The sequence below is a fragment of the Nicotiana tomentosiformis genome, chromosome 6 (genome assembly GCF_000390325.3).
Source record: "Nicotiana tomentosiformis chromosome 6, ASM39032v3, whole genome shotgun sequence".
Lineage (NCBI taxonomy): Eukaryota > Viridiplantae > Streptophyta > Magnoliopsida > Solanales > Solanaceae > Nicotiana > Nicotiana tomentosiformis.
In genome coordinates this window covers 57,479,251-57,496,793 of record NC_090817.1, presented here as the reverse complement: position 1 = coordinate 57,496,793, position 17,543 = coordinate 57,479,251, and the positions used below count along the sequence as shown (strand labels likewise).

Genomic DNA, 17,543 nt, shown 5'->3' with positions numbered 1-17,543 from the left:
TATCAAGAAACAGAGGGAGAGAGAGAGAGTTGGCAAGAAGCACAGGCCAAACAGGAATTAAGCTGGTGGTTTCGTAATTTCATTTACTAAGAAACCAGGGATCTTCAGCATCACAAGTCGACACAAGTAGGCTGGGACCTTTCCAGGGAGTCCACTACCACCTAAACTTAGAGTAAGAAGATTGGAAATCCCGCAAAACCTATTGAGCTTCCATCATTTCGCAAGTATTCAAAATATAACTTCTTTGACAAGATGAGGGTGCTAAGGTTTTTGCTGCCACCTGGAATCTCAATTGACTTGTAGTAAGAAAGTGAGAGAAAGGATAGAGAAGCATGTTAGACAAAATCTCTACTAGTTTTTTAGTGGATAGGAGAACTGCAACCAGCAACTTGCATAACCGAGGCTCGATAGAAAACTACCATCAAATTGTACCAAGTCAATTTCCTAAGTTGAGCAAGTTTGAAGAAAATAAATTGTGGAAAATTCATCTTTAAGATGGTTGTCCCTTAATCTAAGCATGGTGTGTCAAATCAGGACAGGTGGAGGAATAGCATCATTCAATTTTTAATCTTAGGAAGCAATTGGGGAACCTCTCATAACTTTAAGGGTCCTTCAATTCAAGTTATTGCCACCTAGTTGGAGTGTGTTCAGATTGAGAAAATGTGCAAAGCCTTCATCAATTGGATCCAAAAAAGTTATTTCTGGCAAAGTTATTCATTTTAATTCAGATGAATTATTAATATCACCGGCAAAAGGCCCTGAGCAAATAATGAAGCTCGGAACAGTTTATAAATCATTGAGGAGTATTGACATTTAAGTGTCACGACCCAAAATCCGACTAGTCATGATGACACCTAACCGAACCCGCAAGGTAAGCTAATTTAACAATAATCCAATTTCAGATGAGATCTATTAAGAGAAATATTGATAATATAATTAAACTTTATACAAAGAATCCTCAAGGACTGGTAGTACAAATAAGGAGCTTCTAAGATTTAGAGTTTACAACACTGGTATGAATCACTCAACACCTCCCAATCACTCAGCACTCTCAATCACTTGGCACTCGCACTCATCCGTACCTGTGCTCACTGCTGGTATATCAGACTCTGGAGGGGCGGATCCTGCCCATACGCTAATATTAGACAATCATGGCATGCTGCAATGTGCAGCCCGATCTCATCATGAATCAATAAAGCCTACTGCAGCATGCAACTCGGTCCCATAAATATCACTCACAATCAGGCCCCCGGCCTCACTCGGTCATCAATCTCTCCAGCCTCTCGGGCTCACAAATCTCATACCAATCAGGCCAAACAATGATAACATGATGTGGCAATAAATGATTACAGAGATTGAGATATGATATGCAAATGAATGAATATGATTGAGTATGCAATTGTAAGTTAAGCAAATAACTCACATTAGAAATGACCTCAGTGGGTCCCAACAGAATAAGTATATGGCCTAAACATGATTTCTAACATGGATCACATCTCATTTACTCTAACACGTAGGAATTTCATATATAGAAACAAGATAGATAACTACACAGTACCACCGAATCAACCGAGTCATAACTCACACGGTGCACGCCCACATGCCCGTCACCTAGCATGTGCGTTACCTCAACACCAACACATAACACGTATATTTAGAGATTCATACCCTCAACACCAAGTTTAGAAGTGTTACATACCTCGAACAAGCCGAATCCAATACCGAGCAAGGCAAACAATACTCTAGAAATACCATCCCGCGAGTAGCAACCTCCGAACGACTTGAAACTAGCCAAAAGTAACTCAAAAACATCAAATAATGCCAAGGGAAACAAACCTAATCGATAAAGGTTGAATCTTTAACCAAAAGTCCAAAGTCAACCAAAAAGTCAAATAAGGCCCGCACCTCGGAACCCGACAAAACTCACAAAAATACGGCAACCCATTCAATTATGAGTCTAACTATACTAGTTTCACTCAAATCCGACTCCGAATCGATGTTCAAAATACAAAAATTCACTTTATAAAATTTTAGACAAAACCCCCAAATTTCTCTTTGAAATTCATAATCTAAATGCCAAAAACAAAGATAGATTCATAAAATATAATCAAAACCGAGTAGAGAAGACTTGCCCCAATCCATGTGGTGAAAACAGCCTAAAATATCGCTTCAATTCGAGCTCCATAGCTCAAAATATGCTAAAATGGCTGAAACCTTTGAAAATAGAGTACTTATAACCACTGGATGAATCAATGAATCGCAATCGCAGAAATACCATTGCGATCGTGAAGAAGAAATATACACTGCCCCTAAAATACTATAACGACCCGGCCGGTCGTCTCGAGAGTTATAGCCTTGATTTCCCCATTTCTGTTTCCTTTTGTGCTTTTCAGCTATATTATATTATATCGGGTTAGTTGGTTCGGGTCCGGAGTAGTTTCAGAGTGAACTGAGATACTTAGTCTCTAAAGTAGAAGCTCAGTTGGAAAAAGTCAACCGGACGTTGACTTATGTGTAAACGACCTCAGATTTGGAGGCCCGTGGTAGAATTAGTCTTGAATTGGCGAAAGTTAGAATTTTGGCGATTTTGGCCGGCAGTGGAAATTTTGATATCGGGATCGGACTGGATTTTCGGAAGATGGAATAGGTTCGTGGTGTCATTTCTAACTTGTGTGCAAAATATGAGGTAATTCGGACGTGGTTTGGTAGGTTTCGGCATCATTTGTGGAATTTGGAAGTTTAGAAGTTCTTAGGCTTGAATCCGGGGGTAATTTGGTGTTTTGATGTTGTTTTTAATGATTCGAAGGTTTGACTAAGTTTGTGTTATTTTATGGGACGTGTTGGTATGTTTGGTTGAGGTCCCGAGGACCTCGGGTGAGTTTTGGGTGGTTAACAGATCATTTTTGGCCTTCGTGGTATAGATGATCTGCTGTTGTATTTTGGTTATGGTTTCCTCTTACGCGTTCGCGAGAGGAGGCTCGCGTTCGCGAAGAGTGTTTCTGAGATGGTGAAATTTTGTTCTACGCGTTCCCGAAGGTGAGGATGCAAACGCGATGGGTAGGGCAGTGTGTGCATTGCGAACGCGTGAGTGGTGTCACGTTCGCGAAGAGGAGTAAGGCTGTTGGGGACCCCAGGTCCTTGGTCTACGCGTTCGCGAGGTGAGGGTCACGTTCGTGAAGGTTGAGCTGGTAAGGCATCGTGTTCGCGAAGTAGTTGTCACATTCGCGAAGAGTAAAGTGGAGAGGCAGTCTGAGTTGGTCTACGCGAACGCGAGAGGACAGTCACATTCGCGAAGAAGGAAATCTGGGCAGTAGTGTTAAATTTCAAAATCGAGGGCTTGAACCCATTTTTCATATTTTGGTCTAGAGACCACGGATTTAGGCGATTTTTGAAGGGATTTTCAGGGAGTTGATTGGGGTAAGTGTTTTTCACTTGATTTTGGTTAAATTCCATCATTATATCTTTATTTTTATCATCTAAATTGTGATTTGGGGTGAAATATTGAGGAAAAAAGTGGAAGAGTTCTTGAGATAAAATTTTGAGGTTTTGAAGGGGATTTTGTTGTCGGATTTTGGTCAATTTAGTATGACTAGACTCGTGAGTGAATGGGCTTTCGAGTTTTGTGTGTTTTGTCAAATTTCGAGACGTGGGCCCGAGAGCCGGATTTGGGCCAATTCTGATTTTGGCAATAATTTGGCATTTTTCTTGTGGAATTGATTCCTTTAGCCTATATCAATCGTATTGTATTGCTTGTGGCTAGATTCGGGATGCTCGTAGGCCGATTCGAGAGGCAAGGGCATTGCGGAGTAGATATTTTCTCGGATTGAGGTAAGTAACGGTTGTAAATCTAGTCCTGAGAGTATGAAACCCCAGATTTATATGTCATGTGACTATTTGGAGGTGACGCACATGCTAGGTGGCGAGCGTATGGGCGTGCATCGTTGGGGGATTGTGACTTGGTCCGTCCCGTAGCAACTGTAAAGTTGAACAACCTGTTGTAGCTATATACTCCTTATGTGTTTTAGAAAGATTTACTGTAAATCATGCTAGATACCGTGTCTAGGACTTATGCTAGTATTGTTTGGACCCTTAGAGGTCGTTTCTTGCTGTCCTCTCACTGCTTTAGTTGTTATCCCATACTCAGTCATGTTCATGCATTCTTTCATCATAGCTCAGTCTCTCTTATTCTATTTGTTGCATCATGTTAATGTTGTTTGGGCTGATTTCTTTGATTTCTGAGAGCCCAAGAGACTGGAGAGGTTTATGACTGAGTGAGGCCGAGGGCCTGTTTGTGAGGTATTGTACCTCAGCACGTGAGTTGTCCTTGCGAATTTTGATATGATATTATAGCACGTGAGTTGTCCGTGTAGATTATAGCGCTTGGGCTGTAGGAGCCCCTTCAGAGTCTGAACACTCCTAGTGAGCACAGGTACCTACTGAGTGCGAGTGCCGAGTGCTGGGTGATTGTGAGGCATGAGTGATGGTGAGGCATGAGTGATTGTGAGGTTGCAGTGATTGGGAGGACTGAGTGATGTTAGCCCGTGGGGCAGTATATGATTTCATCATCCATGCTCATAGTTGCTTGAGAACTGTTGAAAAATATTTCTAATTGATTTACTTGAACTTGATTTAAACAAGCTAATTTGACTTAAACTCTGGTTACAAAGCATGCCGCATTTTACTAAATTTTTGAATTATGAACGGTACTTGCATTTAGCTCGTCACTACTTCTCAGCCTTTATTTATTTCTGTTACTTACTGAGTTGGTGTACTCACATTACTCCCTGCACCTTGTGTGCAGATCCAATCATTCTTGGTCATGGTAGCAGCTGTTGATATTCCTGTAGCTGATCATTGGAGTTATCAAGGTAGCTGCGTAGTGATCACAACCCTGTTTTCTCCTTCTTTATCTCCCCCTTAGTTGTATTTTGGATTTTTCCTAGACTATGTTAGTCTTATTATTGTCGGACCAGTTATTTTGTAGTTGCTCATGACTCAGTGACACCCCGATGTTTGGGGCTTTTCACTCCACATTTCTATTTTTGAGTTCAACCCTTGTTTCTTTTATGAAATTCTGCTAACAAGACGCCTTTTGGCATATCTGTGAATGAATTGTTGTAGTGTTGTGGGAGTCAGCTATCCTAGTACCATCGATAGGCGCCATCATGACCGATTTGAGTTTAGGGTCGTGACAAGTTGGTATCAGAGCCTAGGTTACATAGGTCTCACGAGTCATGAGCGGGTTTAGTAGAGTCTTACAGATTGGTACAGAGACGTCTGTACTTATCTTCGAGAGGCTGCAGAACCTTTAGGAAAATTCCACATTCTTGAATTCTTGTCGAGCGAATCTGTTGATTCTGGTAACTAATCTTTTGTTGTTTCATTCTCTTACAGATGGTGAGGACTCGTACTATCGGACGGGAGGACCAGCAACCAGTACCACCATCCAGGGCCGCAGGAGGCCGAGGCCACGGTCGAGGTCGTGGTAGGGGTAGAGGTGTAGCCCGTGCAGCAGCCGGGGCAGTACCTGCAAACCCACGAGTTGCCCCAGATTAGAATCAGATCCTAGTTGTTGATGCACCAACTCAGGCACCACCTGTGCCTATTGTGATTCAAGGCCTTCAGGAGGCCCTAGCTCAAATTCTGACAGCATGTACCGGCCATGCTCAGGCGGTCTTTAACTCGACGGTCGCAACCACTTCTCAGGCCAGGGGAGGCATTCAGACTCCTGCCGCTCGCACACCCGAGCAGGTTGTTCAGGGACTCCAGACACTGGGGCACCACCAGCCCTGCCGGTTGTAGCTGCTCAGGACTATGTGGTTCCTGCTATGCCTGAGGATGATCAGCGTAGGTTGGAGAGGTTTTAGAGACTCCAGCCTCCACCTTTCAGTGTCACAGAGGGAGAGGATGCCCACGACTTTTTTGACAGGTGTTAGAGGATACTCCGTACAACTGGTATTCTGGAGACTTGTGGGGTCTCATTCACTACTTTTCAATTTTTGGGGGCTGTACTTAGATGGTGGGAGACTTAAAAGAGGCGTCGGCTTATTGGCGCAGCACCCCTTACTTGGCAGCAGTTCTCCGTGGTCTTTTTGGAGAAGTTTGTGCCTCAGTCCCGCAGAGAGGAGCTGCACAGATAGTTTGAGTAGCTTCGCTAGGGTGATATGTCTGTAACGCAGTATGAGATGCGATTCTCGGAGTTGGCCCGTCATGCTATCTGGTTGGTTCCCACAGACAAGGAGAGGATCATGAGGATTATAGATGGTCTACCTTTTCAGCTGCGGTTGCTTATGACCAGAGAGAGGGTGTCTGGTGCTACATTTGATGAGGTTGTTGACATTGCTCGGCAGATTGAGATGGTTCGCGATCAGGAGAGGATTGAGAGGGAGGTCAAGAGGCCTAGAGAACAAGGAGGATTTTGTGGTGCTCCTTATGGGGGTCAGTTTCAACACGGCAGATGCCGTCCATTCAAGCATGCTCAGCCAGCTGGCCCAGTTCACCGTGGTGCATCATCGGGCCATGGTTCTCACATTTCTCATTAGGGCCACTCATCACGCAGTGCCCTTCCAGCCCAGAGTTCATCCCGTACTCCATCAGTTCAGGGCTCCTCTATGCCAGGTTCTTCTACTAGTTATCCCGGTGCTCGGGGTGCCCTTCAGTCCTCGCCACCACCATCAGGGAGTTTTTTGAGTGTGGGGAGTTTGGACATATGTGGAGGCAGTGTCCTCGTCGTCATGGAGGTTTATCTTAGCAGATGAGTCAGCCTTCGACTTCAACACCGGTTACTTCACCACCTGCCCAGGCAGCTCGGGGTAGAGGTCAGTCAGCTAGGGGTCGCCCTAGAGGGGGAGGTAGATCAGGGGGTGGTCAGGCCCATTTCTATGCCCTCCCTGCAAAACCTGATGCTATTGCTTCAGATGCTGTGATTGTAGGTATTGTCTTAGTTTATCACAGAGATGCCTCTGTATTATTTGACCCTGGTTCCACTTATTCATATGTTTCCTGGTATTTCGCTCATTTTTTGGATATGCCCCGTGAGTCTTTAGTTTCATCTGTTCATGTATCTACTCCTGTGGGAAATACTATTGTTGTGGACCGCGTATATCGGTCATGTGTGGTGACTATTGGGGGTCTGGAGACCAGAATAGATCTCTTGTTGCTTAGTATAGTCGATTTTGATGTGATATTGAGTATGGATTAGCTGTCTCCATGTCATGCTGTTCTAGATTGTCACGCTAAGACCGTGACGTAGCTATGACGGGGTTGAGTGGAGCGGTTCTATAGACTATGTTCCCAGTAGAGTGATTTCATACTTGAAGGCTCAATGGATGGTTGAGAAGGGTTGTCTATCCTATTTGGCTTTTGTGAGAGATGTTAGTGCAGAGACTCCTGCCATTGATTCTGTTCCGGTGGTGCGTGACTTTCCGGATGTGTTTCATGCAGACCTGTCGGGCATGCCACCTAACAGGGATATTGACTTTGGTATTGATTTGGTGCCAGACACTCAGCCCATTTCTATCCCACTGTATCGTATGGCACCGGCAGAGTTGAAGAAGTTGAAAGAACAACTTGAGGAACTCCTTGATAAGGGGTTTATTCGGCCTAGTATATTACCTTGGAGTGCACCAGTTCTATTTGTAAAGAAGAAGGATGGTTCCATGAGGATGTACATTTATTACAGGTAGTTGAGCAAGGTTACAGTAAAGAACAAGTATCCTTTGCCTCGTATTGATGATTTATTTGACCAGATTCAGGGAGCGAGAGTGTTCTCCAAGATTGATTTGAGGTTCGGGTATCACCAGCTAAAGATTCGGGATTCGGATATTCTTAAGACAGCTTTCAAGACCCGATATGGCCATTATGAGTTGTTATTGATGTCTTTTGGGCCGACCAATGCCCCAGCATCGTTCATGCATTTGATGAACAATGTATTACAGCCCTATTTGGACTCATTAGTTACTGTATTGATTGATGACATCCCGGTGTACTCTCCTAGCCAGGAGGAGCATGCTCAACATCTAAGGATTGTATTACAGAGATAGAGGGAGGAGAAGCTTTATGAAAAGTTCTCCAAGTATGAGTTTTGGCTCGGTTCAGTAGCATTCTTGGGACACGTGGTGTCCAATGAGGGTATTCAGGTAGATCCGAAGAAGGTAGAGCCGGTGCAAAGTTGGCCTAGACCGTCCTCAGCCACGGAGATTAGGAGCTTCCTTAGTTTGGCGGGCTATTATCGTCGCTTTGTGGAGAGATTTTCATCTAATGCATCACCCTTGACAAAATTGACCCAAAAGGGTGCTCCATTCAAGTGGTCGGATGAGTGTGAAGAGAGCTTTCAGAATCTCAAGACTGCTTTGACCACAACTCTAGGGTTGGTTCTGCCATCAGCTTCAAGTTCTTACACCGTGTATTATGATGCCTCGAGGGTAGGTATTGGTTGTGTTCTTATATAGGAGGGTAGGGTGATTGCCTATGCCTCGCGCCAGTTGAAGACCCATGAGAAGAATTATCCTGTCCATGATCTTGAGTTAGCAGTTCACGCCTTAAATATTTGGTGTCATTATTTGTATAGGGTTCATTGTGAGATCTATACTGATCACCGGAGTTTGCAACATCTGTTTAAGCAGAAGAATCTTAATTTGCGTCAGCAGAGATGGTTAGAGCTTCTCAAGGACTATGATATCACTATTTTGTACCATTCGGGGAAGGCCAATGTGGTGGCCGATGCCTTGAGTCGCCGGGCGGAGAGTTTGGGGAGTTTAGCATATCTCCCAGCAGTAGAGAGACCCTTGGCATTGGATGTTCAGGCCTTAGCGGGCCAGCTTGTCAGATTGGATATTTCGGAGCTGAGTCGGGTATTGGCTTGTGTGGTCTCCAAGTCTTCTCTTTATGACCGTGTCAGGGAGCGTCAGTATGATGACCCCCACTTGCTTGTTCTTCAGGACAGGGTTCAGCGAGGTGATGTCAGGGATGTGACTATTGGTGATGATGGCGTCTTGAGGATGCAGGGTCGGATATGTGTGCCCAATGTAAATGGGCTCCGGGAGTTGATTCTTGAGGAGGCCCAGAGTTTGCGGTATTCCATCCATCCGGGTGCCACGAAGATGTACCAGGATTTGAGACAACACTGTTGGTGGAGGCGGATGAAGAAGGATATAGTTGGGTTTGTGGCTCGGTGTCTCAACTATAAACAGGTTAAGTATGAACATCAGAGACCGGGTGGCTTGCTTCAGAGGTTAGAGATCCCAGAGTGGAAGTGGGAGCGGATCACTATGGACTTCGTAGTTGTGCTCTCACGGACTTCGTAGTTGGGCTCCCACGGACTTCGAGGAATTCGATGCTATTTGGGTTATTGTGGATCGGCTGACCAAGTCCTCACTTTATTCCAGTTGGCACTACTTACTCTTCAGAGCGGTTGGCTGAGATTTACATCCAAGAGATTGTTCGCCTGCACGGTGTCCAGTTTCCATCATTTCAGATAGGGGCACTCAGTTTAAATCGCAGTTTTGGAGGGTCGTGCTGTGAGAGTTGGGTACTCAGGTTGTGTTGAGCACTGCTTTTCACCCTCAGATGGACGGGCAGTCCGCGCGCACTATTCAGATGTTGGAGGACATATTGCGCGCTTGTGTCATTGACTTTGGGGGTTCGTGGGACCAGTTCTTGCCGCTCGCAGAGTTTGCATATAACAACCGTTACCAGTCAAGTATTTAGATGGCTCCGTATGAGGCTTTATATGGGAGGAGGTGTAGATCTCTAGTAGGATGGTTTGAGTCGGGTGAGGCTAGGCTCTTGGGTACAGACTTGGTCCAGGATGCATTAGATAAGGTGAAATTGATTCAGGAGCGGCTTCACACGGCGCAGTCTAGGCAGAAGAGCTACGCGTACAGGAAGGTCAGTGATGTGTCATTTATAGTTGCGGAGAAGGTTTTGAGTAAGGTATCACTCATGAATGGTGTTATGTGGTTTGGGAAGAGGGGCAAGTTGAGTCCCCGGTTTATTGGGCCTTTTGAGGTGCTTCAAGGGATAAGGGAGGTGGTTTACAAGCTTGCCTTGCCACCCAGCTTGTCGAGTGTGCATCCAGCGTTTCATGTTGCCATGCTCCGGAAGTATGTTGGCAATCCGTCCCATGTTTTGGACTTCAGCACAGTTCAGTTGGAGGGTGATATGACTTATGATCTGGAGCCGGTGGCCATTTTGGATCGGTAAATTTGGAAGTTGAGGTCAAAGGATATAGCTTCAGTGAAAGTGCAGTGGATACGTCAGCCTGTGGAGGAGGCCACCTAGGAGACAGAGCGGGAGATGCGAAGCAGATATCCACACCTATTTGAGACTCCAGGTATGTTTCTAGACCTGTTCGAGGATGAACAGCTATTTAAGAGGGGGAGGATGCAACGACCCAGCCGGTCGTTTCGAGAGTTATAGCCCCATTTTCCATATTTCTGCTTCCTTTTGTGCTTTTCAGCTATATTATGATATATCGGGTTAGTTGGTTTGGGTCCAGAGTGGTTTCAGAGTGAATTGAGATACTTAGTCTCTAAAGTAGAAGGTCAAGGTGGAAAAAGTCAACCGAACATTGACTTATGTGTAAACAACATTGGATTTGAATTTTGATGGTTCTGTTAGCTACGTTAGGTGATTTTGTACTTTGGAGCGCGTTCGAAATGTGATTTGGAGGCCCGTGGTAGAATTATGCTTGAATTGGCGAAAGTTAGAATTTTGGCAATTTTGGCCGGCAGTGAAAATTTTGATATCGGGGTTGGACTGGATTTCCGGAAGTTTGAGTAGGTTCGTGGTGTCATTTCTGACTTGTGTGAAAAATATTAGGTAATTCGGACGTGATTTGGTAGGTTTCGGCATCGTTTGTAGAATTTGGAAGTTTAGAAGTTCTTAGGCTTGAATCCGGGGGTAATTTGGTGTTTTGATGTTGTTTTGAATGATTCGAAGGTTTGACTAAGTTCGTATGATTTTATGGGACGTGTTGGTATGTTTAGTTGAGGTCCCGAGGACCTCGGGTGAGTTTCGGGTGGTTAACGGATCATTTTTGGCCTTGGTGCGATAGCTGATATGCTGCTGTATTTTGGTTCTGGTTTCCTTTTACGCGTTCATGAGAGGGGGCTCGCGTTCGCGAATAGTGTTTCTGAGATCGTGAAATTTTTCTCTACGTGTTTGCGAAGGTGAGGACGCGAACGCGAAGGGTAGGGCAGTGTGTGCATCGCAAACGCGTGAGTGGTGTCGCATTTGCGAATAGGCGTAAGGCTGTTGGGGACCCCAGGTCCTTGGTCTACGCATTCGCGGGGTGAGGGTCACGTTCGCAAAGGATGAGCTAGTAAGGCATCGCATTCGTGAAGCAGTTGTCGCATTCGCGAAGAGTAAAGCGGAGAGGCAGTCTGAATTGGTCTACGCGAACGCGAGAGGAAGGTCGCGTTCGCGAAGAAGGAAATCTGGGCAGCAATGTTAAATTTCAAAATCGAGGATTTGAACCCATTTTTCATATTTTGAGCTAGAGACAACGGATTTAGGTGATTTTTTAAGGGATTTTCAGGGAGTTGATTGGGGTAGGTTTTCTCACTTGGTTTTGGTTAAATTCCACGATTATATCTTGATTTTTATCATCTAAATTGTGATTTGGGGTGAAACATTGGCTGAAAAAGTGGAAGAGTTCTTGAGATGGAATTTTGAGGTATTCAACGGGATTTTGTTGTCGGATTTTGGTAAATTTTGTATGACTAGACTTGTGAGTGAATGGGCTTTCGGGTTTTGTGACTTTTGTCAGATTTCGAGGCGTGGGCCCGAGGGTCGGGTTTCGGTCGATTTCGGATTTTGGCTATATTTGGTATTTTTCTTGTGGAATTGATTCCTCTAGCCTATATTGATCGTATTGTATTTCTTGTGGCTAGATTCGGAACTGTCGGAGGCCGATTTGAGAAGCAAGGGCATTGCGGAGTAGATATTTGCTCAGATTGAGGTAAGTAATGGTTGATTCCTCTAGCCTGAGGGTATGAAACCCCGGATTTGTGTATCATGTGACTATTTGGAGGTGACACACATGCTAGGTGACGGACTTGTGGGCATGCACCGTTGGGGGATTGTGACTTGGTCCGTCCCATAGCAACTGTAAAGTTGAACAACCTATTGTAGCTATATGCTCCGTATGTGTTTTAGAAAGATTTACTGTAAATCGTGTTAGATATCGTGTCTAGGCCTTATGCCAGTATTGTTTAGACCCTTAGAGGTCGTTTCTTGCTGTCCTCTCACTGCTTTAGTTGATATCCCGTAATCAGTCATGTTCATGCATTTTTACATCATAGCTCAGTCTCTGTTATTCTATTTGTTGCATCATGTTAATGTTGTTTGGGCTGATTTCTTTGATTTCTGAGAGCCCGAGAGACTGGAGAGGTTTATGACTGAGTGAGGCCGAGGGCATGTTTGTTAGGTATTGTACCTTAGCACGTGAGTTGTCCGTGTGGATTCTGATATGATATTATAGCACGTGAGTTGTCCGTGCAGCACGTGAGTTATCCATGCAGATTATAGCGCTTGGGCTGTAGGAGCCCCTCCGGAGTCTGAACACCCCTAGTGAGCGTAGGTACCTACTGAGTACGAGTGTCGAGTGCCGAGTGCTGAGTGATTGTGAGGCATGAGTGATGGTGAGGAATGAGTAATTATGAGGTTGGAGTGATTGGGAGGACTGAGTGATGTTAGCCCGTGGGGCAGTATATGATTTCCTCATCCATGCTCATAGTTGCTTGAGTCCTTGTTTGAGAACTGTTGAACGATATTTCTAAGTGATTTACTTGAACTTGATTAAAACAAGCTAATTTGACTTAAACTCTAGTTATAAAGCATGCCGCACTTTACTAAATTTTTTAATTATGAACGGTACTTGCATTTAGCTCGTCACTACTTCTCAGCCTTTATTTATTTTCGTTACTTACTGAGTTGGTGTACTCACGTTACTCCCTGCACCTTGTGTGCTGATCCAATCATTCTTGATCACGGTAGCAGCTGTTGATATTCCTGTAGCTGATCATTGGAGTTAGCAAGGTAGATGCCTGGCGATCACAACCCTGTTTTCTCCTTCTTTATCTCCCCCTTAGTTGTATTTTGGATTTTTCCCAGACTATGTTAGTCTTATTGTTGTCGGACAAGTTTTTTTGTAGTTGCTCATGACTCAGTGACACCCCGATGTTTGGGGCTTTTCATTCCGCATTTCTATTTTTGAGTTCAACCCTTATTTCTTGTATGAAATTCTGCTATACAAGACGCCTTTTAGCATATCTGTGAATGAATTGTCGTAGTGTTGTGGGAGTCGGCTGGCCTAGTACCATCGATAGGCACCATCACGACCGGTTTGAGTATAGGGTCGTGACAAATACTCTATACGATCGCAGCAAAAGCCTCGCGAATGCAATACACAAGGCTGACAGAACTACGCGATCGCAGGAACAATGTCGTGAACGCGAAGAGGAAACCAGCATCATGCCCAACTCAGGCCAATCACTACGCGAACGCGTAGAAATTGATGCGAACGCGATGAAGACCAGCCCCAACTCTACGCGAACGTGGTCATCCCCACTCAAATGCAAAGAACTAATTCACAGTAGACCAAAACACCCTTCGCAATCGCGGCTGGACCTTCGGATCTAGAAGAACACTAGAAGCAACAAGTAACATCAGAAAACTAGCAATGCAAAACCATTCGAAATGATCTGAACCACATCTGAAACTCACCCGAGCCCCTCGGGACCCCGTTTGAACATACCAACAAGTCCATAACATAACACGGACCTACTCTAGGCGTCAAATCCCTCATAACAACATCAAAACCATGAATCGTGCCTCGAAATCAAACTTAATGAACTTATGAACTTTTAACTTTCAAAACTCGCGCCTAACCATATTAAATCAACTTGGAATGAACTCTAATTTTTCACACAAGTCCCAAATGATATTCGAACCCCATATCACCAAAGTCAATGCCCGGTCAAACTTATGAACATTCAAAACCTTCAAATTTCCAACTTTCGCCAATGAGTGCCAAAACCTTATAGAAATATCCGAATGCAAATTCGGACATACTCCCAAGTCCAAAATCACCATACGGACCTAAAGGAACCATCAAAACTCTGATCCGGGGTCAAATACTCAAAAGTTAAACTTGGTCAACTCTTCCAACATAAAGCTTCAAACATAAAATTCATTTATCCAAACTCATTTCGAAACACATGAAAATCAAAACCGACGATTCACACAAGTCATAATACATCATATGAAGCAAATCAAGACTTCAAATGGCTAAACAGAGTGAATGCTCAAAATGAATGGTCGGGTCGTTATATTTTCCCCCACTTAAATATACGTTCCTTCTCAAACGTGCCTAGAGTCATTAAAAAGCCGTACAAGTGCTATCAAAACTACCCTTCCACTTATGGACAACAACTTGTCTTTCCAGGAGTGAAGCACCTTAAAGATAATATCTTTGTGTTAATCCTTCTTCCTTCTACTACAAAAAATTGGATAGCCAAGATAAGTAAAGGGGAAATGTTGCCTTTGAAATTGGGTGATTAGATGCATTGTATTGGATTTATGATAAGGTGTATTCTCATCTATATAAAATGAAAACTTCTCCTTGTTCACCTTTTGGCCACATGCAACTTCATAATCTTCAAGAACATTCATAATCAACTTATTGCACCATAATGTGATAAACTAAATATGATTGTATCATCAGCATGAGAGGTAGTTGATGTTTTGGCTCCACTTTGGCATCCCAAATCCAATGAAATCTGTTATATCAAACAAAGCATCTAATGCTCTCCCTAGCACCTCAGTTGCCAAAATAAACAAAGTACGATATAAGGCGCCACATACCTTAACACCCATTGTTGATTTGAAAAATCCATTAGGCGAACCATTTAGTAACACTGAATACCAGTTGTTTGAAAACAACTTGAATACCATGTCTATGAATGCCTCACCAAAGCCCATCTATGTCTACACCTTTGTCAAGAACAACCATGATACCCTATCATATGCCTTCACCATATCTAGTTTGATCACCATATTAGATGATATTCCCCTCTTCCTAATGTTAGTCACTATCTCTTGTGTCAATAATATGTTTTCCACAATGCTCTTTCCTTTCACAAATCCTGCCTGGTTTGGTGATATAAGTGTAGGTAGAAGATCCACCAACCTTTCATGTAGCACTCTAGAGATAATTTTATTTGAAAAATTGCTCAAGCTAATAGGTCTCATGTCAGAGAATGTAGCCACATTTTTCTTCTTAGGCACTAATACTAGATTGGTCAGTGCAATAAACTTAGGAAGATCTGATCCACAAAAGAAAGCCCTTACCGTGTCCAGTATATCATCACATATAATGTCTCAACAAGAGTGATAAAACTGGATAATGAATCCATTAGGACAACTTGCACTATCCCCATTCAATCCAAATACTGACTGCTTGACCTCCTCCATAATAGGTTCATCCCAAAGTATGGCATTCTGTTCTTCAATGACCATTTTAGGAACATAGTTTACAAAAGTTTGCTGGCACCCTCTCTTCAGTGAATTGTGCTTGAAAGAAATTCACTGCCTCCTTAGCCATGTCTTCTTGTGCTTCTAACCAATAGCCATTGTTGTCATGAATTCTGGACACTTGTACCTCTTTCTCTTCCCCTTAACATGAGCATGAAAAACATTGTACTTCTGTCCCCATCCTTGAGCCATTGCATTCTAGCTTTTAGTCTCCAAAACTCCACATCTAGGTGAAAGTATCTAGTGAGATCTACCTAGACTTTGTGTAGCTTTGCCATATTTTGAGCAGTAGGATTAAGCTCAAACTCCACTTCATGCACCTTGAAGATATCCTCTAGTGCTGTAATCTGCTTAAATATATTACCAAATGTCACCTTACACCACATTGCTAATGCATTCTTCACATTAATTAACTTTTGTTGAAAAGTGATGAAAGGATTGCCCACAATATCTATCTTCCAATTCTCCTTTACTATCTCCAAAAAAGATTCACTCCTCACCCAAAAGTTCAAAATTTTGAATGAATTCTTCACCTGGACAGTGTTGGCATTACATGATAACACCAATGGAGCATGATCATAACCAAATTTGATAAGGTGTTCTACCTCCAATGTTGGAAACAAATCCTGGAATTGTTGGTTGGCCAAATATCTATCCAGTCTCTTAAATATACAAGAATCATCCGACCTTCCATTCCACCATGCATACAAGCTTCCTTTGAAACCAAGATCATACAGTGCACAAATGTCTTTACAGTGTGAAAAATCCTCAACTTCACTAATGTATACTAGTAGACCAACATAGTTCTCCTCCTCAAACAATATCACATTAAAATCTCCTCCAACAATCCAAGGAACCATCATGTCTGAGGCAAGATGATACAGTGAATCCCATAGCTCAATTCTTTCAATAACATCACACTTAGCATAGACTAATGTGCCAATCAAGCCCTTACTCACTACCCTATGAAACAATTTGGGAATCAGTTCTTGATCCATATCAATCAGCACCTCTACATCAATGTCTTCATCTATAAATGCCCATATCATACCATTCACATTTACAAAGGCAGATTCAATACCCAGCTTTCTTCTATACACTTCTAGTTTGTTGATGTCTTGCCAAGACTCTATCAAACCAATCAAGTAAAAATTGTACTTCCTGTGTAGGTTAATTAGTCTTTGAAATGCTTTTTGAGTGTTAACAGACCTAATATTCCAAATTAACACATTATCCATGGACATCATTTGGACGTTGAAAGGCCACTCCTCTTTGGTTGTACCCTAACAGGTACTGATTTCTCCTTCTGCTTCATTGCTTTCATACCACCTGGTTTCTTCTTATCTACACTTCTAGGAGATAGGTCTCCTTGTTGAGCAACTTGTTGGAAATTACTTGCTATATATTCCTCATAAACATCATCCCTTAGTTCTTCATGTTTAGGTAGCTCATCATTAACAATTTGAAGTGCCAAAGGCTTTGGTTCATGGCTCTTTGCAATCATTCCTAGCTCTTTTTGACCTCTCTGATTAATCAACATACCCTTGGCAAGAATACCATTGGTCACATTGAAAGTCTTCCCAGCTAAAATACCAGGATCATTACTTTGAGGTTCTGAGAGATGTAGGTCATTCCCTACATTCTCTTTCAACACCAATTGGCATTGTTGTTTCACATTCTCTTTACCAATGCTTTGTCTATGAGCTATGACATATTTAGACCCCATCTGATCACCTCCTGTTATTTGCAAATCACAAACAGCTTCCACCCTAGGGTTGGAAACTGTTTATACTATTTCTTTGGTTCCAGGTGTCCTTCCTTATTCAAGTTGGTTGTCTGAGGTTGATGTCTCATCAATGACATTGCTTGGACCACTACCAACTTTCCTAGTACCTCCTACAACCTTTACATCTAACACTGACACACAGTTAACCCTAGCACGGATGCTAGGGTTTACTGTTCCTTTGAGTTTCTTCTGATCTGTAACATGTTATTATTGAAAACCA

General features: G+C 43.2%; 1 protein-coding gene across 1 annotated transcript; it reads right to left on the bottom strand.

The window, feature by feature from the left end:
- Positions 1-15,791: 15,791 nt before the first annotated feature.
- On the bottom strand, positions 15,792-16,784 carry LOC138894046 (uncharacterized). The gene has a single exon (XM_070178720.1). It carries the CDS (start codon positions 16,782-16,784, stop codon positions 15,792-15,794), a length of 993 nt encoding a protein of 330 aa, XP_070034821.1.
- Positions 16,785-17,543: the final 759 nt, after the last annotated feature.